The sequence below is a fragment of the Microtus pennsylvanicus genome, chromosome X (genome assembly GCF_037038515.1).
Source record: "Microtus pennsylvanicus isolate mMicPen1 chromosome X, mMicPen1.hap1, whole genome shotgun sequence".
NCBI lineage: Eukaryota > Metazoa > Chordata > Mammalia > Rodentia > Cricetidae > Microtus > Microtus pennsylvanicus.
In genome coordinates, this window is record NC_134601.1 from 30,000,722 (window position 1) to 30,027,224 (window position 26,503).

Consider the following 26,503-nt stretch of genomic DNA (forward strand, 5'->3'; position numbering starts at 1 on the left):
TAGCCGACCAGCTGTTCAAATACAGGACCTATCAGGGACATTGTCCCCGCAAACCACTTGAGGGATGTCAAATTAGGACTCGTTATTAGTAAGAGACAAGATATATGACATAAATACTGTAAGAAAGATTTATAGTCAACATTGGAAAGCCATTCAGCAATAAACAGTGCTACCTTTGTATCAATTTTTGGTTTACTGATCTGGATGTCAAATAATTCAATTACTTTGTGTCAAAGTGACACATGTTGAAATTTTACTTTCTATACTTTATTCTTGTAAAATTTATGGGAAATTAATACTTACTATACCTTTATTCGTATAAACTTATGCATACACAAATATGTAAGCAAAATAGGTTATAATCTTAAGGTTTTAACTATGTTTGAATATTAATGATGTTAATTGAAAATATTAGCCACATGAAGAACTTCAATGGGACATCAGTTCAATTCACTGTGGACAGTCTTCCAATACATGTGGCATGTGACAGACTGTCATCTCAGAGGCAGATAGAAGGAATTTCAAGTGTGATCATTATTAGCTAGTATTATGTTATAATGGCTATGAAAGATATTTACTGTGCCCTTATTGTTCTTTAACTGGGCATTTATTGATATATATAGAAGGAATTTCAAGTGTGATCATTATTAGCTAGTGTTATGTTATAATGGCTATGAAAGATATTTGCTGTTGTTCTTTAACTGGGCGCTTACTGATTATCCCAGCAGTGGCCAATTTCAGAGTGAAAAGGAAAACTTCAGTTTACTCCATGCCCCACTTCCAGACCCCTACTCCACCGTGCAGGGCTGATCTCTCCTCAGAGTCCCGCCATGTTTCTGTCTGTCTATAGCATTTCCATTGCTTCTAATAAATCTCTAATAAAAAGATCAGTCTACCTCAGTGTCCTTCTTAAACTTTCAACATGAAACCTTTTGGTCACGAAATGGAAGATGTGGGTCCAAGGTAGAGATAGTTCCGGTGAATGTTGCCCAGCCTCCATTTCTGTCCATGGTTTCCAGCCAAAGATCACTAGTAGTACATTTGTGCTTGGTACAGTTAGTTTGTTGCTCACTACTTGAGGGGAAATGCAGACAGTGGATGAGAATAGGATGTGTCCCTTTGCTGCAGTGAACGACAAACCTAGCTTTATCAACTCCAGGTGTATTCTTCATCATCTTTGACTGATGCTCACTGACAGCACATGCATATGAAACCGCCTCTTACTTCTGCCTCGTACTAGATGGGAAACATCACATTGAGTCTCTGGTGCTCAGATTTCTTCTGTTCAGTACATATAGGAACAACATCCACTTTAGACTGCTGGGAGACCTCAAAACCAAATTGGTTTCCAAACAATACAAAAGTGGCTCACTAGAACTACAAAGTGGCATCTCCGTGAAACAGCTCAGGAATGCTGTGACATAGTAGCTTTGTAGGGGTGGGATTTTGCTCTTCACAGAGAGTTTTGCAGTGCAAACTCTGGGAACTGACCAGAGGAAGAGGCTGTAGACCACAGCAGGTAGACTCCTTTCCCTCACAAAGAGCTCTTCTACCAGGGAGCAGCTCTCCTCCTACCATCTCTGGTGTGTAAAATATATATGTGTGTGTGTGTGTGTGTGTGTGTGTGTGTGTGTGTGTGTATTTCTCTAGTTGTCCCTTAATACATAATTTAGTACTTTCTGAAATATTTTCTCCCAGCAACATCTTTGGGTAATGGAAAGAACACTAGACTTAAAAGAACCAGGGTTGAATTTTATTTAGGTCTCCCAGGGTTACTTTAGAAGCTTAGCTTCAGGTTACTCGTTTGTGAAATAGGTATAGCAACCCTGTCTTATATGTTGATGGATCGATACTGATTGTTCATACCAGGGAAATGTAATAAAAACATGATTATTTCCTCAGCTCACATCAAGCCTTTGCTTAAGGAATTTCTTTCCTGTGGTATGATAGTGCATGTCTGTGATTGTAGCACTTGGGGAACTGAAACAGAAAGATCTCAAGTTCAAGGCCAACCCCTGAAAAACCAAGATACTCGGTCTGAAAACAATGGGAGGAGGAATCTGGTGAAAACGTGTGGAATATAGTAGATATGGAGCTAAAAGATGCTATTCGTTAAGAACGAGCGTGGATTAGTGGTGAGACAGAGAAAAACTAAGAAATGAGAGATAAGAGGGAGGAGCAGGAATAAATCTAGACATAGACATTGGAGTTCACAGAGAAATTTCAAGTGACAATGGAACATCTGGTAATCAATTTTAATTGTTTTTATTGGTATAACATATGCCTCCATTTGTGTAAACCTTGATACATTATGTAAATTACAAAGGCCTTCATATGAATGAGTTTTTAAAAGTCATGAATCGGGGAAGAATGATGTTCCTGATGGTTCCTGTCATCTTCCAAACAAACAAACAAAAAAAAGAATGAATAGATGAGTTGTGAATTCTGAAGTTTATTAGAAGTCCTAAACTGAACCACATAGGATTCTGAGCCCTTAAGATTTCCGAGAATATCTAAGGGAAACACTTAACTTTCCTGACACAGGTTAGGGTGGAGACTTAACCCAACTTTATTTGAAATCGAAAGGACAGGCTGCTGCTGTGCTTACTTCTGCTCCAGTATTCACCTAACACAGGGCTCAGCACAGGCGTCATCCTCTGGTAGCTGTATCTGGTTAAGTGTTTCTAATAGGGTTTCCAGATGAGGCCCTAAGCTCTCTATTGACAAAGCCTACATTTTTAGACCATTCCATTTTTCTACACTTGACTCAATGGCTGAGCAAATGACAAGTACAAGCCAAGAAGGGGCAAGAAAAGAGTAATGGTAGAAGATTGTAAATGGAGACCGCTCGTTGATTTCCCAGCTGCCCAGACCTAAATAATCACATAGAAACTATATTAATAATTAAAGCACTATTTGGCCAATGGCTCAAGCATGTTCCTAGCTAGCCCTTCCATCTTAAATTAACCCATTTCTATTAATCTGTGGATCACTGTGAGGCTGTGGTCTACCAGTGAGGTTCCAGCATTCTTCTCCTTCAGCAGCTACATGGTGTCTCTCTGACTCCACCTACTTTCTATATCTCTTCCAGCCTGGCTGTATTCTGCCCGGCTATAGGCCAAAGCAGCTTCTTTATTAACCAATGGTAATAAAACATATTCACAGCACACAAAGGAGAATCTCACATCAGAAGATCAGTATTAGCAATAATGGCCGCTTACTGTGCTATTGCCTAAGCTGGAGTGGGTTAGGAGCCCAGCTTGATTGATGACAAAGTCCAGTGTCCCAAGCATTGTGCGGCCTGTCTCTGGGCCCATCTCGACTTCTTACCCTGGAAGAGCTCTCCTAGATGAGAGTAGGGCTGAGAGGCCAAAGGCAGGCCCATCAGATGAAGGAAATGGGGCTGAAATTCAGAGTAGAGCATCTGTCTATAGGAAACGATTTTTTTGTTTGAGGTTCCCTTAGCAGCATTTCTGGCACTTTCCCCAGAAGCCAGCTTGGCTTGCCATTGCCAGCTGACTGCCCTGACATGTAGAATTGCCAGATTAACAAATCAAAGAACACCCAGTTAACATTGGACTTTTGGATAAACGATGGGTTTTACAAATGTGAGCATGTTCCATCCCACATTTAGGACACACATATTAAACACTAATTCAGTTGATCTGGAATACCAATCCAATTGTGCCTCGTGCATTTCATCTGGCAGCCCTGCTTTGTCTGGACATAATGTTGGCTGGCAACTCTTGAGATAGCTGCTGAAAGTGTAGAGTTCGGATAGTTCTCTGGCATTGGTGGAAGCTAACCAACCTGTCTTGGGTTCCCCACAAGGTGCACCCAGTTTTCACAGTGAAAACCCTGCATTTTGGGAAATGGTTTTCTTGCTGGAAAATCGGCGGTTGGTGATGGCGTTTAGCTTAGAGGAGTTGGAGTCTTTAGAAAACAACCAGTGAATGATGAAGCTGGCCAGTGGGTCCCGAGGTATTTCACTGTTGCTACCAAGCACAGTTGCTAATTGCCTCTTTTCAAGAGAGGCAAGTTCTGGGGATCTTTAGAAGGCCTAGATCTGAAAGGTGTTGGTGCCAGAGATCACTAAATTCAGCCTCTGCCTGTTGTTTAGGAAGCATTTGCAGGGTCAGTCCTCTGACCTGGTTGTTACTACTGTTGCTTTTGTACCATAGCAGAGGCAGTGAACTAAGAATTTCATGTCCGTTAGCTTGTATGAATCCTGGTGGTCCCTGCACCCTGTAATAATAACAATAGAAGGACAATCCACTGTGAAATCTGAAGTTAGTAAGCATATCAGGTCACCACTGTTACATCTTTTTTAGGAATGAGAAAGCAAAGACTTAAGAGTTCAATCGTTGCTTAGTGTCACAGAGCTGATGTGCTGGTCCTAGCAGGTCTGATTGTTTCGAAGGAAGGAAGCTGGGGTTTGGAGTTGTTTCTAGTGATAGGTTCTGAACCAGGCTCCTTGCTATACTTGACAGTGGTCACTGCGCCCCACCTTCGACCCCTCAACCTATGTTTTAAATCACTATCCTGTCTGTTCGTATAGATCCCTGAGCATGTGAAGGGCCACTTGATAGCTAGCTACAATCCTGAATGTCACCATGCAAAGACCTTTCTTTTTGCTCAGTTATCGTGGACAGAGGGATGACTACTAGGGAACCAAGAAAAGTCAATTTCTCCAAGTGCAATTTTTGGGGAAAGATCCCGTCCCCTTGAAGCCTCTCCCAGCCATCTCTCTGTTGTCCCTTTTATGAATGTTTAAGACTGAACAGCTTCTAACCCCAAGATGGGTTTCTTTAAACTTAGGTCTGATGCCTCTTTGTAAGGCCATGACTGTAGAGGGATCGATCTCTAAAGCAGTGTGTTGAATAGACTTTCTTAGGACAGGCCAAGATGGTAGACCCAGTAAAAGTACATCGTGGTGAAGATTTTCATGTCTTTCTAATGGTTCAGCTTCAGGCAGGCCTGAGGGGCTGCAGGAAACTACTGGAACTGTACTCTTTCTGAAAGGTCCTTCTGAAAATTTACTGGATTCAGTCTGTAGAAGTAATTGCAATCCTTCCAACATTCTGAAGGATGTTGAAGGGTCACCTAAGGAACCCTTTTTGGGGTTCTCCAAGAGGAATGCTTCTTAGACTCTACAGTTTTTGACAGTTACACTTTTGAAACAAAAGCATTTTCCCTCGAGGGCCAGGGTGCCCACAACCTCAAAAGTTAAGCCAGGGTAGAGGTTATATTAGCATTAGCACCTCCTGATTTAGGGGCTGGCCATCCACCTGGCATGTGTCCCTGAGGTGACTTCAGCTCCAGGGGCCAGAGCCCCTCATCTTACTCCTGGTCTCACAGAAGAAACCCAGCATCAGTGACGTCTCTGAGCAGCAGTAGTTTGAGAGTGGGGGAGCTCAACACAAACGAAAGCCCGCCCCGTCCTACCTAGACACAGAGGAGTTCTTGTCTTTCCCTGTACCAGCTCCTAGGCTGTCACTTCAGCCCAGGCAGCTGGGCGGAGCAGCTGTCCAGGCATGGCTTAGCTGAGGCATAGAGGGAGCTAGGAAAGCAAGGACTTTGCGGGGGGGGGGGCACTTGTCCTAAGCTCCAGCAGCATAGCATGCACTTACCTGAGGCATTTAGTTCTCAGCAGGGAAGACTGAGGTTTCCCCTGTTTCATTCTGGCTATTGACCTGGTTTCCCGGGAAAGGTCCATTAGCTTCAAGGTTGGACAGTCTGCTCTGTAGCACCCCAACTTGGAGCTGCAGCGTCACAGCTCAGACCCTTCAGCTGGCACTGCAGATGGGTTTGACCACGTTCCTCTCTGAAAGGTCCAGAACATTTTCTTTATTGCTTTTGTTGTAACCGGAAGGGGTTGACTCATCTCTGTAGAGACTGTCCAGGGATGTTGTAGCTAGAAGAGGTCTAGGCAGCTGCTAGATCCCATCCCTCGGGGGACAGATGCAGCCTTTAGTGAAACCCGGAGGGAGGCAGAAGACTTTGTGCTTCTGGCAAGCTACCTCCTGGGTGAAGGGCTTCTTGGTTAGCATGGGCACATGTTTTCCCCCATGGAAAGCAGACCTAGGCAGCCACTCCTAACCCCTGCCCTAAGAGGGTTTCCTGAAGACCTCAACTCACCATGCCATCCTCATAAGCTGTGTATCAGAATCCAGCAGGCAGAAGGGTGTAGGCAGGGTGAATGTCAAGTGGGACAGTGGAGGGCCAGCTGTACCACTGTGCTAAGGGCTCCTGAAAGCAGCAGAAGACACCTGAATGGCCTATGGACTGTTGTCTGACGGAGTTTGCAGATGAAACTTTCAATAAAGTAGACATAAAATGTACGTAATTATCAACTACAGCCATGATAAAGCACATGGAATAAAAAGGCTTCTCTTCAGCTCCAGATTTCCACCCCTTTCTCAAGGCTAGGTACACCCTTCCAGAAATAGACATCCCTATTGGGAATGGTTTCCTTTTTGTTTCTGGCTTAGTCTGAATTTTAACCGTAATGACTCTTCTTTTTCCGACTTCATATTTTAGTCATACCCAGAGTAGCAAAAATAATAAGATAAACATGCATGTTTTTATGCAGGTGTAATAGTTTCAAGTTTTGGCTGATGTTATTTTATCGAATGTTGCTACTACACTTTTCTGGAGTGGGCACAGCTCGGGGATTGTGACATTTGGCCATGAAGATTTCTAAAATAAAGACTCTTTAAAAAGCATCCCTGCACTTTAATCCCAGTACTCGGTGGCAGAGGCAGCACATCTCTGTGAGTTCAAGGCCAGCCTGGTCTACAAGAACTAGTTTCAGGACAGGCTCCAAAGCCACAGAGAAACCCTGTCTTGAAAAAACAAACAAACAAAAAAAGCATCCCTACAGCTGGGGATGCAACTTGGTAGTGTTTGCCTAGAATCTCAAGGCTCTGAATCAACCCTGAAGCAACACACACACACTCACACTCAGTCCTGCTGTTACAGCCACACCTAACAAGCACCCAACAGTCTTTCTGTCATATGGCCCCCTCCTGACTCCCACTTCCTTCAAATCCAACAAGATATATAAAAACCACTGCATTTCGAACATTCTCTTTGTACGTTGCTTTGAGGAGTATGAAGGTTAGAAGCTTGGGCCATAGCAGCTAGAAGCCCGCCCATCCTCCCCCTTGCTATTCTTGTTCAGGAAAGAGGCTCTGTATTCAAACATTCTTTCAGAGCCGAACAATTGTCCCAGCATGTTCCAAGCAATGAATCTGGATAGAGGTATCTTCTAAAGGTAGTTTTGTCTCTTGCCTATTAGGGGGCTCTGGGAAAGCTGCTTTTGTGTTCCCCCATTACTCAACTGGAAAAAAATAAAATATGTTCCTTAGAGTTCGGTGAGCATTGATAACTACAGAAATAATTTTAATTCTGCTGCTGTTATAACTCGGTGCATCTTCTTTATAGGGGCTGCTCCAGTAAAGATGGCCAAGTTTTCAGGATTCTAAGTGGGTCATGTGGACAGCTGCTTTTTCCACACTGCTACTGGCTTCTTGGCATTCTTCGGGTGCTCTTTTCCTGAGTTTGTCTGAATATTTTGGCCTTTAAGCTGCTTTCTTTACCCTATGCCAAGCTATTAGCATGTCTCCCTTGTAAATACCCACACAATTTACCAGTCACTCCTGTCTGTCCTTGCATTGCTCTTTGAATTACCAGAAAAAAAGAGTAGCATCCTCCACCCCTGCCCCCTGTCCCCCACACCCTGCATGATCAAAGAATGTGACATCTCTGGTCCTCAGCCCTCACTTCTCTTGGCCAGAAAGGCATAGCCAAGCCAGTTGGCATAAAGTTGGGTGTGGAAAGTTCTATCTGCATATGCACAGGACTTGATACATTGCCTGCCATTCTGCTAGATTTCTGTGCCAGGACTGGGGGGAAAAACAGTTAAAAGCGGCCACTCATCTTCCAAATGTGGCCTATAATGACATGGTCTTGGGTAGGACAAGAAAAGACTCATTTCTAGATTCTCAAATAGCACCAGATGAGATCAGGAACTCTCTGGTACTGTGCCTTCTCTGTTTTCTTTTCCGTCTTCTCGGTGGACACGGAGAAGTGTCCCACCAGATTAGGTACTTGTGTGCTTATAAGGTTTTCAGGGAGAATGCCTTAGCTCAGCAGAGCAAAGAAAAGTTGCCTTCTTTCTGACCTTCAAGATCTGGTACTATGTGACAATACAGGAGAGAATGGAGGTAGTAGCCAAATATTTTATAGATAATTGAAGACAGTCACACAATTAAACCAAGCCATGGTCAAGGAGGGCCAGATTCCCTAGTGGCACTACAAGAACAGTGTGAAACACGGTGTTTACTAGTTTAATACAATCCTGCTTTGTTCTTCCTCACAGGTCCCCAAAGCTGGCCGCCGACTACGACCATGAAGGCTGCTGGTGCCCTCTGGAGGAATTTTTGTGCATTGCAGAAGCCCAGCTGGAATGGAGAACATTTTGTTCCACTTACTTAGAAGACCCAGTAAAAGCAGAACCGCAGGAATAGGTAGGGTAGATGGAGTTTATGGGGCTGGGAGCTTCTTTGAGACCTGAAAGAAATCCTCTAAGGATTGTATGGAGGACTTAGAACAAGGATGCAGAGGGAGTGTCCAAGCAGAGTGTCAGTCATATGGACAGAGCCACTACAACACACTAGATCTGAAGGAACTGGGAACCTTAGGGCACTGGGAAGGAGTGTGACATAATCACCTGGCTGAGTGCCTTTCCTAGCCATTGGCATAAGAGCAAGGCAGAGACGGGAAGATCTGCCCCTGGGAAGGAGGTAGAGAGGGGGTGACAAGAGAAAGAGATGAACTGAACTGTAAGACAGTAGAGATGGTAGACGAAGAAAAGAGGCCTCCGGAGAATATAATGGATAAGGTGGTGTCTGGGAGTTTACTGGGGAATTACTTTCTTCTGAGGATATAGTCAGTCCCAGAGATGCTGTTGAGAATAGATAGGTGTAGAAGAGGACTCAGACTGAGCGATTTCCCCTGTACATAGATCTGCCTTGGCTATTTGAGCTACAAAGAATTTTGTTTCTTATGCCGTACATCAGAATGCCCAAGTTTAGGGTCAGTTACTTTTGCTATCATTCCCCTCCTCCAGGGCCATTACTACAACTGCACTGCCGTGGCAGGCAGAGTCTTTGTCTGGACGGCATGCCTCGAAAGGCATGGGCTTGAGACCCTCAACAATCAGCCATGGCCTTGGTCTGGTCTGCCCTGGGAAGCCGCTACTTTACTGTTCTTCAAGAGGAATATACAAGGCATATACAAGCATCCCTTCACATCGGGGCTTGTGTAAGAGCAAAAGATTTGTTCTGGAGCCAGTATTGTATACTGTGTGGTTCTGGACTCCAGTGTAACTAGCCAGAAACACGGAAAATCACAACCACAAAAGACGTTCATAACACACAATATTTGATCTCTTTCTCCCAAGAAAATTTTAGGTTCTGCATGGCTTTCCCTCTCTGCTGTCTCTTATGACAAGACAGAAGACCAGGTTCAGGAGGACATCCTTATTTCTTAGGAGGATAGAGAGGACAGTCTCTGCTCTTGTTATAATCTGACGACTTGCCCTGGAGCCACTCAGAAAAAGACCCTTGCTTCTAGATCAAGAGGGTTGTGACTGGCTGTGGCTTTTTAACTGAGAGAGAAAATTGACGAAGAACCCACATCAGCACTTAAGGCTCACCTTATCTAGAAAGTTTTCTCTAACTTTCTATTTGGCAGTCGGGTCCCTTCACAGTCTCCAGAGACCACTCTTACCAGTGTGGACGTTTCATATATTACTCCTGTTTTCACTATTTGATCTTTTTATATAGACGTTTCTCTGAGGCAAGGACTGTATTTTTTCTCCACCCCCCACACCCGATTGCTGCACCCCTTGCCTCCCTGTGCCTTGTCTTCACTTCCACACGAGAACGCTACATTTCCTGGGCAGAATTTTGACTAGCAGATTCCCAGATTACGATAGTGTCTTGTTAGTTCTCCTTAGAAATCACCTACAACTTCAGTCTGACCTTTGTCTTTCTGAGAACTTGGTACAGATCTTGCCCTCTCCTTTGTGTCTCTGTTATCAAGCTATATAATCATTATAATTTAGGAGGAGGAGGAATGCTTTCTGCTAACAAACAGAGGGACGGGAAAGGTTCTGGGGTCAAGGGCAGCTAGGAGTAAGGATTGTTTGGGGCATATTTGGTCTCGGAGCATATAGGTCTTTCATCCAGACCGCATCGTCAGGGCTACTATTTCACACAGCTTCAGCGTGCTCGATTGAGGTCTGGCATATCAGACAGACCCAAGGATCAGTTGGAGTATTGCAGGACCCCTCCATTTAATTCCCACCTCCAATTCACATTTCTAGATGTCTTTGTAGCAAAATGAAATTCTAGAGAATCTTTAGAAAAAAAGAAAAAAAATATGAAACAACTGGAAGTAAAAGGCAGAAAGAGAAGATGGAGCCCTTAAAGAAGGGAGTATCCTAAAGGAGGAGGGGACAAGGGGAGGAGAAGGGGAGGAGGAGAGGAGGAGGAAAGCAAGCCTGTCTCTTTAAGGGGCTTGGCTGTCAATCAGAGAGCCCTTTTCATTTCAGGAGGAGAGGACAAAGATACTCAGAGAGAAAGAGTAAAGGACAGAAGAAGGAGACTGGAGAGACCAGGATCCTTCCAGCTGAACAAAGTCAGTCGCAAAGCAGACTAGCCAGCAGGCTACAATTGGAGTCGGAGTGCCAAAGACATGGGTGAGTCTCAAAAACTTTAGTAGCAAAGATGCAGGCACGGGAATTCAAAAGAGAATTTTCAATTTTGGGGCTCTGGGTTTCTAGTGGTTTAAATAAGTTGTGTTTTGGCACTTGTTTTCTGTTTTAATTCTTTAACATTTAATTGTATTAATTCCTTCTCTGCTGTACTGAGCATAATGCTTTATTGTCAACAAATTCCATCAGTACACATGAAGTCCCACAGATGTTTGGAGAGAATGCCCAGCAGGATGGATGCGACCATGTTGCTTCTTAACCTTTCACTTCCCTTCTGCTTTCTCCTTTCCACGGATCTTAAGGACCTGGTTATGGTGGGGTTATCTGGAACCCCTGGTTCCACTGGAGGCAACTTGAACATTGACTAATCCTCAGATGTATCAAATACGCACTTCCGCTATACAAACTTCAGAGCCTGTTTGGCATCAATGGAATGGAGGAATAGGGAAAATTGAACTCAGGCATGGCAGTGCCTATGGTGGGCATTCCAGGTTCAGAAAATGAAAATACAGTCCACAATAGTTTTACCATTGTCAATAGATATGGATTATCTGTTGTCTATGTCTAATCTATATCTATCAGGAATAGATATGGATTGTATGTGTATGTATGTGTGTGTGCGCGCACGCGTGTGAGTGTGTGTGTGTATTTTCATGCAGCTCAACATTTCTAGTAAGTATCATGGACTTAGCCTGAATCCCTGCTGTAACAAGAAGGTTTCTGTCTCAGGGCTCTTGTTGGCTGAGCCCGGAGGGCTTTTCTATGTTCCATAAGTATGGAAGCTGTGAAGTTCTGGTGTCCAGCAGTGTCTATTCAGAGAAAGGTGTGTGCAACATAAGGGTCTTTGCCTAGGCAAGATGCTGCAAATAATGTACATTTTGCTCATGTTTGGGAAAGATAAAAGTAGCATCTTGAACACATCCTGAATGAAAAGAGGTTCAATTGCCCAGTGTGGTCACCATGCAACATAGTAGCCAGTAAATTGATAGGATCCACAGACGTAGTTTTTCAGTTAGACTGAACTGTTGTTAACCTTGGTTTTTTCCCCATCTCAAGTCACTGAGGGAGCTGTTAGCAGCGTATATGTTGGTAGAATAGTTAAAGAGGGTGGCATACTAGACTAGAAGTCCAAATAGCTCAGTCTCTAATGAACTCCACAAAATTGGGCATGTCACCATGAATCACCACCTCATCATCTGGAAGACAGGGGCAACAATAACTGTTTTGTCTGCTTGCAGGGTGGAAGATGGAGTAAGAATGCTATGGCAGTCCTGTCGATGTAGACAAGTTCTGTATCCATTGTAAATTCTCATGACACCACCTCTTATGTAACAATGCATATCTAGGCTGGTGCTTCCTCTTTCCAAGGTTGTTGGGCTTTCTTTGTGCACACCCAGTATGTTTGCGTAAGAACCATTTGATCACCCGAATGCAGCAAGGTGAGAAGAATTGTGGGAAGAAGTCAATTTCTGCTCTGGACCAGCAACCCTATCTGTTGTGAGTGCAGCTGATTGAGTAAGTTGTTCCCTCCAAATAGAGAGGTAGTGCAAGTTGAATCTTACTTCCTTGGGAGATAAAGCCTTGAAGAAAAGACAAGAAGAAAGAAAATGACAGAAGCTAGATGATTTCCACCAGAGGAAGGTCAGCACGCATGTGCGCGCGCACACACACACAAGGTGTCACTAAGGATATATATTTAGGTAAACAATACATGTACTAGGGATACATGATGGGGTAGCAATTGCCTCCACAGTCACTCAATAACACAGTATCTGAGGCAGTGTGACTATTCAACCATATCTGACAAGACAGTGACGTGCTATTGCTTCGGCTGTGGAGTACACTGCTGTTTAACTATTGCGGTAGGCAAATCAAATCATAGAATCTGGAATTGAAAGGAACATTGGAACTTATCTGAGGTGAAGCCATACCTATAACACCCTAGGAAGCTGAGGCAGGAGGATCACTAGAAATGGCCAGCTAGACAACATAGTGAAACTCATTCAGAAAAAGTTATGAGAGCCAGCCCTCAATGCAGAATTTATTTCTTTGACAATAAATTAAACATATATAAGTCTCTGCTTAATCACCACCAGAAACAGGCAGCTTATTACCTCAACCACAAAATTTCTTAGGATTGGAAATGACAAGGGCTGAATTCAGTAGTGTCTGAACAAAAGGTTTACAGACAGTGTAGCGGCTTATTAAAACCTTGTTCAGACTTGGCAGGGAGATGCTTCAGATGAGTCTTTGGAATAACTATGGAAATGAAAAAGAGCCATAGTGGATATTTTCTGCTCAATAACAATGCCATCACTGAGCAGCAAAACATCCACTTCCTCAAGCTTGCTGTCATCTGAGAACAGTGGCTGTTACCCTGGCAACCAGACTGCAATGCTTCCTTCCCTCCAAGAGTGGCTTGGAAGTACAAAATGTGGAGGAGGCAGAGCGGAGGCTGAGTTCTGCCAGGTACTTGAAGACTATCTGAATCCCATGAAGGCATCACAGAGTGCCCGCAGATTTTGACTGGCATGCTAACTGACTCCTCCTAGAGACTGAAATGATAAAGGGTAGCTAGCCTTCACCGCACCGCTTCTTATCTGGTTCTGCCTAGCCAGGAGCTCTTGAAAAGCTACAGAGATTAAGCCATTGCCCTGCTTTGAGGGGCTTCACCTTGGCCCTCAGCCAGGACACCAAGAAATCTAGTTCACATCCTGACAATAGTGTTCTCTCGGAGCTCTCAGTAGTAACATCTTTAACCTAGGGAGGGGGTAGGAACATCTTCAGGCCCCACCCAAACCAGTGACGCATTTTTCCCTGTCCTTTGGTGTGTGTGTCTGTGTGTATGTATGTGTGTGTGTGTGTGTGTGTGTGTGCGTGTGCGTGAGAGAGAGAGAGAGAGAGAGAGAGAGAGAGAGATTGATTATATAGCTTTGAAAGTCATCCCTTGGTTACAGTTCTTTAGTCTTAAAAGAAAAAGAAAAATACCATCTCTGCCCATGGAACTTTAGGTTTAGAAAAGCTCATGTCAGGGCCGTAAGCTGATAAGGAAAGGTCATACGCCATGGTCACTGAACAGAACTTTCTCATCTTTTCCCATTCACAGACCCTACCCAATGTCAAAGTTACATCAAAGGTTCAGCAAGCAAGTCTTTCCTTAGCCTTTGCCAAATACTTAAGAGTAATCTGTCAATGACCTCAGAACTCTTTGCTGTGCAAAGCTTTGAAAAAGAGCCAATGGCATCCCAAAGAAGAGGGTGAGGTTCTGCAGGTCAGCTTCACACTTGAACCAAGGAAAGTGGGAGATCTAGTAGCATACGGTATGGCTACATTTGTCTCTAGTGACAGATCGTTCTTCATTTCCCCACAACTGGACAAGATAGAGACTCTGTGTGTGTGTGTGTGTGTGTGTGTGTGTGTGTGTGTGTGCGTGTGTGTGTGTGTGTGTGCGTGTGTGTGTGTGTGTGTTAGTTTCTGAAAAAGAACATTAGAAGTAAGGTGGACCAAATGCGGTTCCTGGTGGTTGTAGTGGTAGTTACCACTAGTAGAAGCAGCGGTGATAATAATACCTGTTCGATAAGGAGGTTGGAGTTCTTTTTTTTTTTTATTTAACTTTGTCTGTATGACTTGACTATCAAGCAGGCTTGCAATCTCATGTCCCAGTGCTTATTGAGCTTTTGACTGTGCTATAAATGCTAATATCATGCAGGAAAGACAAAGTCATAAGCAAGGCTTTGTCCTAACAAGATGAGACCAGAAGCAGAAGTCTTTTCTCTGTCGCCTCCTAATAATTGTTGTTTTACTTCTAGAACCAAAAGCAAAAGTCTTTGTCTCTGTCGTCTCCTAATAATTGTTGTTTTACTTCTAGAACCCTACCCACTGATCGCCATCTATCCCTAGTACCAGTCACAGCTGTTCTAGCATCTTGGCCATGTTAATGGCTATAGGCTCTGATCAAGGAAGCCTCTGTTTGTGGGTTGAAGTTAAGGGGTGGATTCTGGGAGGAGGGGAAGACTGCAGTGCAGATTAGAGACTTAGGGAGATGGGACCAGTTTCTCACTCAAAGAGCTTGCCTGTTGTTTAAGCTCTATTGTACAGGGTTCTTCTATCTCACCCTTTGTCAGCTGGATTCAAGAGACAAGCTGGGAATTGTGCAGGCTACAATTGGTCTCTTTCTACCATTCCTTTCTATGAAAGCCCTTCCTCTCCTCCCTTTGATGAGTTCCCAGATTCACACTGAATTTCCATCATGGAGCTGGTCCTTGAGGTGTGCCCCGGGCATGGGAAAGGAGGGAGTGCTTTAGAGCACTTGGCTCCTACTTAAAGAATCAGAATCAGGACAGTCACTGGGATGGGCCTTAATCTGAGAGTCACAATAGTACTGTTGATCTCTGACAGAGAACACTGATGAGAAGGGACGTTCTATTACAGATTGCTCATGCTTGCTTGTTTGGGGGATTTGGAGATGAATATAACCCATTATTAACTAATGTCTTTACTTATATTTTCTCCACAGGATTTGGTTACATTCATTTTAACACTAGATAATAGGTAGCTTTGGTTTTCATTTAAGAAATTAATTTGATCTCCCAAACAAGAGTGGAAGCTTTCTGAGAAAAGGGACTTGGACTCTTAGTTTCTTCCTATTTCTTGAAGCATCTGTGTTACTAGTAATGCATTTAATGTTAGTGTCCTCAAGCCGCCCCAACACAAAGGAAAAGAAAGCATCATTAATTTTCTCCGTGATCAGTCATCAAAATGAGACATTTAAATCTCATTGAGTAGCAGTTGTATTATGTAATTCTTTGATACTGACTCCACTACATCACAAATTATACTTAGCTGGGAAATGACAGGATGCCTTTTAACATTCAAAACCCTCTTGACCCTGAGGTATTCTGAAACAGAGAGCTTATGGTTTTAGGCTGTTGCTCACATGTTCCCAAGTTCATTTCTTGGATTGAGAAAAATCGAAATGAACCCAGTGGACTTTTATTCAGAACGCTTTGATGAAAAGACAGTCTCTTATATGTTCTGAGTTTTTTCTTGTTGGAATTCAAATTTTGACTTTTGTTTGGGCAGATTAGCTGAGATTCTTCACTTCCGCTGAACTTGAATGCCCTTAGAACAAATATTTCATCTGAATTTTGAGGACTTTAACATCTGGTGCTTGTTTTGATGTTGTGAACTAGTTTATAACCTAACAGCAGTACATCTATCTCAGGGCATTTGTGTTGGATTCCACATTAGAGAGAGACTTTGCTAAAGTCTATATCCTTGTTTCCTGCTTTGAACATCAGTAGAGCAGAAAGGGGGTGTTACATTATTATCTGAGATCTAAGAAAACAAAGAAAAATGGGTGTAAAAAGATACAGTATCAGGTGGTGATTTCGAGTAGCTCCCAAAGTTTTCTCACCCAGTAAAAACATGGAATGTGACATTTTCTGGTTATTTTGATGACCACCAAATGATCAGGATGAGAAATCATTCTTTGTTTCATCACTTGATGATAAGAGGGGGAAACGATCTTAGTGTAGAGGATATAGAGGGGCATGGGCTAAAGCATTGAGTACATTTCTCTGTTTGCCTGGCAAGAGCTTGTATTCCTGATCACACCTGCCTCACCATTAGGCCATGCCCTGGTGAAAAAGCTGGGGTGAGTGAATGGGCACAGGATGACCACTTGCCAGGGTAGATAGCTCTCCTTACCCTGGGCTAAATAAACAGTCCTGCCATTGTTTACTGGATCTGACCCCCCTCCCCACCCCCAGACATGCAGGGCCTTGCAGAATACCAATGAGGCTCCTGAGATCTCAGGAGGAAACAAGGCTTCATTGTTTAGGGAAGTGATGGAGGGCTGTGTCCAAGGCTTGACCCTTTGCTGGAGAGAGAGGGAACAGTAGGGTCACTGACCTCCCCTCCCCCACCTCAGGCTTTAGAGACCTTCTTTACTAGAAGAGTCTAAGAGTCTGAGGGTGGAGAGGAGTTCAGAGGGCAGAGAATGAAAATGTTGGGGCTGTTTACTTCCAAGTGCTTTTCTTAACTTACTGGATACATGTAGTATCTTAACCTAATGATAAAAAGAAGATTCAATTTCTGGAATGTCTCCCCCAAGACAGTGGTGGGTTTCAGCTGTTTTGCTTTTCTTTGGCGTACTCACGCATGCATTGTACACACCTGTGCAAGTGTGCACGTGCACACATATCATAAGACAGTGGTGGGTTTCAGCTGTTTTGCTTTTCTTTGGCGTACTCACGCATGCATTGTACACACCTGTGCAAGTGTGCACGTGCACACATATCATAAGACAGTAGTGCACATCCTCTCTTGCAAAGTTCACATTGAGTAAACTTAGCATCTCCTCACAGCGGCAGAGCTACAAATTGATTGTCTCTCATAGAGGGCTTGAGATTGGAGAAAGCAAAAGGAACCCAGTTCAGCTACATATTTTGGCTTGGGCTTCTGAGCCTTACCTCTTTGAAGTCCAGGATAGGCTGTCTTTTCAGTGAATGGTGGGTAATAGGGCTCACTTATTCTGTGATTCTGATAAAGAGACAAATGCCTCCCTCCCAGCTTTTTCATGATACACATAATTTGATCTTTCAACACCTGTTGACATTATTCAACTTAGCTGTGGAAATCACAGCATTTTTAAGTATTTTTAATAAAAACTGATTAAGGGAATCAGGCAATGAACTTTTATTTCCCCTGGTGCCCTATTGTAGATAATTGAACTTGGTGTGGAGAAATACATGAATATAAAAGTTCAAACTTTAGAAAATTATTTTCATTCTATAATGGGGTAAGAAGTTACAACATACTTATCACAGACTAGTACTTTCTCAGACACATGTCCTGATTGTATGTACACTTAATATAGGAATAGATGCATAAAAATCAACTGGCCTATATATGTGTATATGCACACATTATTAAATATATGTATGTATGTATATTTTATATATCATACACATATGCATATATTGAATTTATACTATGTCTGTATACACTATCAATTAAAGGCCTTAAATTTTCATTTTTCTACTTCTTGCATATCTGGTCAAGAGGCCAGAGGGAACCACACGTCCCTCTGTCTAGTCAGTCATCTGCTTGGCACTTGGTCAGTTTTATTTCATATAACACCAGAACTTGGAACATAGCTACTTCCAGAGTCTGTGACTACTTTATGTACCTTTCTTGTTTCTCAGCAGCACTGGCAAGGGCTGAGAGCTCCCTGGTCTGGGATCTCAGGTATTCTTACCACCTTAAGACACCTGTGTTCCCAGGCCCTGTGTGTTCCCGTGGCCCAAGTTCCATGCCAGAAAGCTTCTGCGGCTATTACAGAAAGTCTCTTTGTGGCCTTACCAACAGAATCTCAGTGTGATCTTGAGGGTACAGGAACTGGACAAGCTGTGGTGGAGCAAACAGGCAAAGCATTGAAAAAATAATCAAGCCTTTATTAAAATATATTTTTGTAGAATAGGGCATCAAATACTCCAAAACTGAAGTTACAGGCAGTTGTGAGCTGTCTGACATGGATTCTGTAGAACACCAAGCACTCTTAACCACCAAGCCATCTTTCCAGCCCCAAGTCTGCAATCTTATTGTTATTATTTTCATTATTATTGTGTGCAAAAGCACCCTTCCCTGTCCTGTGCCAGTTTCTTTCTTCTCTGGGTTACTCCCTTCTATCTAGACCTAGAAATATACATGTGTGGGAACATCCAGAAACATGCGCTTTTCATTCTGCCGTCCACCTGGAATGCTCTTGCGGTTCAGATTGTGTCTGAAAATATTGACATCTATGGTTGGCACTCTTTCCTTTCAAATTCTAGATATATTTACTCTCAGGAGCCATTTACTTGGTTTCCTGGAATTGTTGGTGGAAAATATTATACCTATTTCATTCATTTTTTCTTCAGTAAAGTGGGGATTCCAATCTGGCAGTTTGTACCTTTCTGTTTTCATATCCCATGGACAGCGCTGCGCACATTTATTCCATAGTTGGTGACTAATGAAGCAAAGTCAACAGACTCCAAAAGAAAGAAAAGAGGGGTCAATCTTTTCACCTCCCTGGATTGTTACTTGAATTATTTGATTTCCTTTAAAAGCCCATATGGTCTGTGTTCTGAAGGTAAGGGTTCATTTTTAAGAATGAGACAAAATAATGATTCTGGGTCAGTCTCACATTCCAAAAGCTGAAAGCTGCAGGTTCACCTTTAGAACTCCCCAGATAAGCACTCTGTGTGCTTGGCAGCATGGGCTGCTCGGCCCAGGGCTGGGTGTGAGTGCATGAGTTACCTGTTATGCATACCTGACTCCGCCTCTCCTTCTTCCCTAGGCTTGTTAGAGTGCTGTGCAAGATGTCTGGTGGGGGCCCCCTTTGCTTCCCTGGTGGCCACTGGATTGTGTTTCTTTGGAGTGGCACTGTTCTGTGGATGTGGACATGAAGCTCTCACTGGTACAGAGAAGCTAATTGAGACCTATTTCTCCAAAAACTACCAGGACTATGAGTATCTCATTAATGTGTAAGTACTTTCTCACTCCCAGACCCATGTCTTTTCTTCCCCTCACCCTGTCTTGGAGGTACCAAACTCATCAGCATCTTAGTAACTAGGAGGGCACCAATGTAGAGCCAGCTGGAATTCCTGACCATCCCTCTGCATACAGATTCTCCCACGCCATGTTGGAAGCTTGTAGTGAGGGGACAATGTCAGGTTCAGAAAAGAGGTCTGCCTCCTCTCGCTCCCCTGTGTTTGCTCACACAGGGTCCTATTTCTGCTCGGTATGTTTAGTGTTGCTGGAATCATCTCCACAGTGGCAGGTGGAGGTCCAGTGATGGGGCAGAGTGGAGCCCTGGTCTTGGTCGGACACTGTTTTCGTGCACTCAGGCTTAGTGATGTCACCCCTACGCCTAGAGTTCGTCATGCATCTCCCGGCTTGTCTAGCTTATCTCTCCTTTGGAGTAGCACTTGGGGAGGGTCGGCGAGGAGGGGCAAACATGGTTCTCTAGGATGCAGGCTAACAAGGAATAGAAAAGGGGAAGAGAAGCACGTGCTTTTGCCCACCTACTCTCTGGCTCCATTTACTTCAACGAGGAAAAGGTGAAGGAACACAAGTGAAACCTAGTGGTTTCTCTCAAAAATGTCCAGCTACCTAGGCATCTACCTTACTAACGGACAAGACCTGTGCCCTCTGAATACAGTTGTCTGGCCTTTTCTGTCTGTCAATGCAGGATTCATGCTTTCCAGTATGTCATCTATGGAACTGCCTCTTTCTTCTTCCTTTATGGGGCCCTCCTGCTGGCTGAGGGCTTCTACACCACCGGCGCAGTCAGGCAGATCTTTGGCGACTACAAGACCACCATCTGCGGCAAGGGCCTGAGCGCAACGGTAACAGGGGGCCAGAAGGGGAGGGGTTCCAGAGGCCAACATCAAGCTCATTCTTTGGAGCGGGTGTGTCATTGTTTGGGAAAATGGCTAGGACATCCCGACAAGGTGATCATCCTCAGGATTTTGTGGCAATAACAAGGGGCGGGAGACAATTGGGCGTGACTCTGTGGCCTCATCCCCACCCAAGGTTGGGTCCTCTCCAGAGGCCTGGCTTTTGAGTGAGGAAGCGATGGCTACAGCCGAACGATATGGTCAGGAAGAACGTGGTGCCTGGCCGGCTTAGCCTCACCTTTCAAAGGTTCCCTAGAAAATTTTATCTCAAACTGAAAAGCATGAATTTTGTAGGATGTTTTATACAATAAGACCATTTCTAACCAATCTGTTGGTATCCCTTTATTTTGTTCCTAGCAGGGACTACAAGAGTGGACCGGATATATAAGAATCTAAAATGCTAGACTTGGAATTGAGACTTAGACACGTAATCTGAAATGGAGGGTGAACCATAGAAATGAAAGAATTGACTTGAAGTCACAGTGTTCTGGGATCCTATACTATTGAGGGTCCCAGAGAGGGTTAGGCTCCATCAGGATATTTCACACTTACTTTTGGCCTAGCCATGTTTTAGAAAGACATGCCTTGTTTTTTTCAAGAGTTAAAGATCTTTTGGGGTCTGAACATGTGTGTGGTATGCTGATGACCTTTTGTGACCAGCAGCTAGCTTAGAATGGTTTTAGCTCTGAAATTTAAATCTCCCATTGGCATTGTTCCGTGACTAGGGAACAAAACTCTTGTGGCAAAGAATGTCTTGTAAGCTCAGCCTAAGGCACAAAACGGCACAACTTTCTTTCAGGACTTTTTTATTTTTACTTCTTTACACCTTCTCTGCCCTCCAAATTCCTTGAAGCCCCTCTAACCCAGGGATCCGCCTCACTCCAACTCCCACCCACTCCCCCTACCCATCGTTACACTCTGGGCCAGTTCTCTAAGAGACACTGCCAATGACACTTGGCAGAACTGCCTTGCTCACTAATTTCATTTGAGGGGGAGTCCTGGAATCTGACTTCGTTGGCACTGCCACGCCAGGATCTCCCAGTTTGTGTTTCAGGATCTGCAAGCTGGTGCTGATTTGTAACTACCCTATGTCGATTGTTTTAGTTTGTGGGCATCACCTATGCCCTGACTGTTGTGTGGCTCCTGGTGTTTGCCTGCTCTGCTGTGCCTGTGTACATTTACTTCAACACCTGGACCACCTGCCAGTCTATTGCCTTCCCTAGCAAGACTTCTGCCAGTATAGGCACTCTCTGCGCTGATGCCAGAATGTACGGTGAGTTGGATGGGGGACTTTAGATTCCCTGGCATCTATAGAAGTACTTGTTTTGTGCTCAGGTGAGGAGGATGGTGATTCTGGAAATCTCCTGAGATGATAAATGAATGCATCTTAGTTTATTAATCTCTTTCCACTGAAACTGAGGTTCCCCCACCCCAGAAAGGGAACATGGAAGCTTTGGCAGTGTTCATTCGTTCGTTGGTTTCTTGGGTGTCCTTACTCGTTTTCTCTGACTGATTGCTGCTACCAACCCCCAAAACAGCACATTACAATCCTATAAGATTTCAGCATTATCAATACCACCTTTGCCTTTATGGAAATTTTAGGGAGCAGGACCACACTTAACTGTCGATATCAGGCTTACTGCCAGGATAGGGAAGTCAGAGAGGCTCTGGAGCAGGCCTCCTCATGGCCTCTAGCCCTGTGAAGTTCACTCTGGTTCATCTTTGCACCTTAGGTGTTCTCCCATGGAATGCTTTCCCTGGCAAGGTTTGTGGCTCCAACCTTCTGTCCATCTGCAAAACAGCTGAGGTAAGTGAATGATTCAGGTTATTTTGAAATAGATTGGCTAATAACACAGAATTTCTGGCCTATAACAGAAGTTTCTCCACATGACCATCAATTTCAAGGATTATAATATCTCCTTGTTGAACTTTGAATAAGCAGATTTCCCGTCTACAAAATAAAGGCTAAGTATGCCTGAGTCAGTGAGCATACTGATTAAAAGTAAAAGTACCTATTTTCCCAAGAACTGCATTAGAAATCTTACTTTCTCAGACTCCCCTCATTAAAAGAAAAATATATAGCTTTAGTAAAATTTCCCAAATGAAAATCTTCATTTTGGTTAAAAACTTAACAAGAGAATGGGTCATGCATAAAGACATACATGGGCTCTATAAAATATGTTCAGTGTGGAACTCCTTAATCTCCATTGAGAGGTGAAATCAGTACAGTTGAAGAAGAGAAAATGCTCCATCGAGAACAGATATATGCCGCGGAAGCAAGGGAATGAGAGCAAATCCTGGGGAAGAAGTCAGAAAAACAACATCTTTGAAAGGGAAGTACTGACTTTAGGATGTGGTATCCTGGGCACAACTGTAGGAAATGCGTTACTTCTGTGGGATCATTAATCTCGTTTCTGAGTCTTTGGGATGCTGCAGGTGTGAGATGCGCTGACAGACAGGCAAATGGGAGGTTGATGCTTAGGGAAGTGAAAACTTAGAGACACAAATTAACATACAGGCAAGATGTCAACCCGTCCAGAAGACTTCATTCACTATTATAGTGGATCACGCTTTTATTTTCTGATATAAGAAATAATTCTCTCACACTCATTTCCCCGCAGTTCCAAATGACCTTCCACCTGTTTATTGCTGCATTTGTGGGTGCTGCAGCCACACTCGTCTCCCTGGTAAGTTGTTCTAAAATAATATTAGAAAATAAGTGCTCCAGGGATAGCTTGAGTGCTATTAGGCTAAGGCTAGAAGAGATACTCCTTCCAACTTTGAAATTGGAGGGAAGCTCTGAGAAGGGACAGCAAGGTATGGGGCTCCATATTTCTACCACGGGTTGTCCAGACACTGGCAGAGTATGGAACCATCTCTCAAAGGATTTGCTGTATCCCGGGATCCTGTATAGTCTAAACATCTTCTGTAGTCGCTAGTGGATTTAATTACTCGGGGAAACTGGAAGGACCTCCTCACGTTAGAATTGTTATGACTTGCTGCAGTCCTGTGCCCCGGGTCCTGCAGGTAGTGTCGACTACAGTGCCAATGAAGTCTGCTCATTGCTAAGGCACTAACGGGCAAGGTGATTTACCTCGAGTCTCTGAGGTAGCAGTTAGCTACAAGGAGGATCTCCCAGAATTCTCCTCAGTACCTGGAGGATTTCACTTCTAGTCTGTAATATCAGTTGATGCATAAAACACAGGACGGCTCTGCTGCACGAAGTAGCTGTGCGTGGATAGCAAACACTATGGCTCCAAGTCCCTTAGACATGCTGATGTGACAGCATAGGCCCAGCTAGGGTCCTTAAGGAAAGGTCAGTGGTTAGCAGAACTGAGCTGTGGAATACGTCTTTATTGATTAGGTTATCTGTGAATGGACTATTGTTTAAGTGTCTATAGAAGACTTCTATTCACATATGTAGAAAAAGCCAAGGATATGGTTTTTAGGGGCTTTTTTTTCCAGACCATATCCTTTGATTTAGTTGTGGTTTTACTTCCACTCTCTCCCTCGTTCACAAAAGGTTTTGAGCAGGGAGACTTCCTCTTTCTGCTCTCACTTGTCTTCTCTCTTCTGTTCCCCACAGCTCACCTTCATGATCGCTGCCACTTACAACTTCGCCGTCCTTAAACTCATGGGCCGAGGCACCAAGTTCTGAGCTCCTGTAGAAACTCCCCTGTCTAATTGCGAGGCTCTAACCACACAGCCTACAGTGTTGTGTCTCCTGTCTTAACTCTGCCTTTGCCACTGATTGGCCCTCTTCTTACTTGATGAGTATAACAAGAAAGGAGAGTCTTGCAGTGATTAATCTCTCTCTGGACTCTCCCTTTTCTGTACCTCTTTTACTCATTTTGCTCCACAGCTGGTTCCTGCTAGAAGTGGAGAGTGCCTGAGAAGGCGCTTCTCCAGCTGCAAGTCACAGAGGAACGAAAGCTCTAATTCAATTTGGGAGCATCTCCTAAAGACCAAGATGTACTTCCTTCACAAAGGGCATTTCCATTGAGAAAAACAAAGCGGAAAGAAAGATTCTCAGGGAGAGAGCAGGAATGCCCTTGGTCTCCTTGCCATCAATAGGAGCCAGCTATATTCTCCTTGATGCCCCAAACCAAGAACTCACCCTTATCTTCCTATTTCCATTGAAGACAGAAGCAAAGGAAAGAATGCTAGCAAAGCAATAGCACTTGCCCAAATCTGCCTCCTGCAGCTGGGAGACAGGGGTCAAAGCAAGGATCTTTCACCCTTAGAAAGAGAGCTCTGACCCCAATGGCAGTGGACTATGTAAGCCCTAATTCAACCAACCTTACGGCATCAGGGAGCACAGTGTAGACAAAGGGGCAAAGTCTGTCCTTACACCACATTAGGAAGAGAAACAGTGCTGTCAGGCTCTGCTCACTCCCTTCTCCTTGATAACAGCTACCATGACAACCCTGTGGTTTCCAAGGAGCTGAGAACAGAAGGAAACTAGCTTTCATGAAATAAGACTGTGACCTAAAGAGCAGCAGTTGGCGGAGGCTAAAGGTGTAGCTTAAGATGGCTCTCGGCTAGATGCAAGATAGTTAACTCTTTGGATAGAATATCTTTTTTTTTTCTGTCGGTTAATTGTGTCCTCTGGCCTCTGGCATATCTTCACAATGGTGCTCTTTTCCTGGGGTTTTAGCTATTCACTAGAGCAGGTGATTTGAAGATCTTGATTAGTCAGAAGGATTCATGTCTTACCTTTTCCAATTCTTTAGCTCTTGTTGGGAGTTAGATCAGAAAGATCTGGAGAATGAGTTTTGATTGCAGTTCTTTTTGAAAAAAGAAACCTGGACAGTAAGCATCACAAAAAAATATTTCAAATTGTCTAGTCCCATGAATTTATTTGGATTTTCCACAAGCATTATGCCATTTGTAGAAATCGGCTTGGTAAATTTGAATCTCAATTTGAATAAGCTGTCCAGTATTTTCTTTTCTAACAAATGACAAATGACTTTACTTGCAAATGGCATCTTGGCATTTTGAGAATTAGGCTTAGCGTAGAAGTTATTGTCTCTTGGTATATATAGGTCACATAATAGATTGTACTAGCTGCCAGCTGTTCATTTGGTAAACTTCCATGGAGATCTGGAGACATGGAGAGGACAGACAGAAAGAACTAGAAACCTCAACTCCCAGATTTCAAGTATCTGGGATTTGTTAACTTTGGGATTAAAATTAAAAAAAAAAAACTCCGATCTATTTTCATTGAAGGAAAGGTTATTATAGATCTTTCATTACAGACTTCTGTCGTCCTTATTCCCCAAAGTGGTTTCTGCCATGTTGAAGAACTTGATAAGAAGACAGTGAAGACTTGTTCTTGGGCCAGTATGTAAGATAACTAGGGTATACAAGAGTGAGGAGAGGGGAAAGGATCTGTGAGAAACCAATCAAGATCAAGGAAAGTGGAATAATCTCTATCTTTTATTTTGTTTTGATTTAATAACATAACCAGCTGTTCCCTACAAACCTCACATGCATGCACACACACACGTACAAAGAGAGTTAATCAACTGCAAGTGTTTCCTTCAATTCTGATAGAGAATTTTGATTTTAACAACATAAAGAATAAACTTTTAGAAACTCATCTTACAAAATGTATTTTATAAAATTAAAGAAAATAAAATTAAGAATGTTCTCAATCAAACATGTTGTCCTTTGAATTGTTCTGTTTGACCTCGCTAACAAGGAACTTAGTTATAGCTAAGGTGCTCGTGTATATTTCAGGCCACATAGGTTGTTCTTGCACTACTTCTATGAAAAATGTAAGTTACTTCTTTTTATACCTAAAGACACTAGGAAATGGATGCAAACAGTTTGCCCAAAGAAACCCAATAAATGCTTGTCTGAACTTGAATATTGTTCTTTGAGACAGGGTTTCACTATGATCCATCTGTTCCTGTCCTGGAACTCTCGGTGCAGACCAGGCTGGCCTTGAACTCATAGAGATCTGCCTGCCTTAAGTGCTAGGATTTAGGCGTGTACTACCCTACTGGACTGAATTCAGGTCTCTATAACAGTTCATTTTGTTTTGCTTGTTTGTTTAACGCTTTATTTTTCTCTTGGGTTTCAGAGTGTTCTGCTTATGCGGAGTCAGTAAGATTTACTTTCCCAGTGTCATTGTGGTGCCCCAACACCTGGTGTATTTAGTGTTAAATTATTTTTTATCTTTTCTCAAAATTGTTTAGCTATTCCAATAGAGATACCATGGTGCTTCCCACATGAGTAATACATAGTTTCACTTGGGAACTACTAAATGAAA

The 26,503-nt window shown here is 43.4% G+C and overlaps 1 protein-coding gene across 2 annotated transcripts; it reads left to right on the forward strand.

Moving 5' to 3' along the window:
• The first annotated feature begins 7,210 nt into the window (after nucleotides 1–7,210).
• On the forward strand, nucleotides 7,211–25,888 carry Plp1 (proteolipid protein 1). 2 transcript variants are annotated; one of them, XM_075956641.1, is made up of 9 exons: nucleotides 7,211–7,276; nucleotides 8,384–8,531; nucleotides 10,622–10,768; nucleotides 19,125–19,311; nucleotides 20,019–20,280; nucleotides 21,331–21,499; nucleotides 21,960–22,033; nucleotides 22,848–22,913; nucleotides 23,813–25,888. In XM_075956641.1, exons 3-9 carry the CDS (start codon nucleotides 10,765–10,767, stop codon nucleotides 23,882–23,884), a joined length of 834 nt encoding a protein of 277 aa, XP_075812756.1. In that variant the 5' UTR covers nucleotides 7,211–7,276; nucleotides 8,384–8,531; nucleotides 10,622–10,764; the 3' UTR covers nucleotides 23,885–25,888. The 2 variants fall into 2 exon arrangements, with proteins under 2 accessions (XP_075812756.1, XP_075812757.1); XM_075956642.1 differs by having other exon boundaries at nucleotides 7,214–7,276; nucleotides 20,019–20,175.
• The last annotated feature ends 615 nt before the right edge of the window (nucleotides 25,889–26,503 follow it).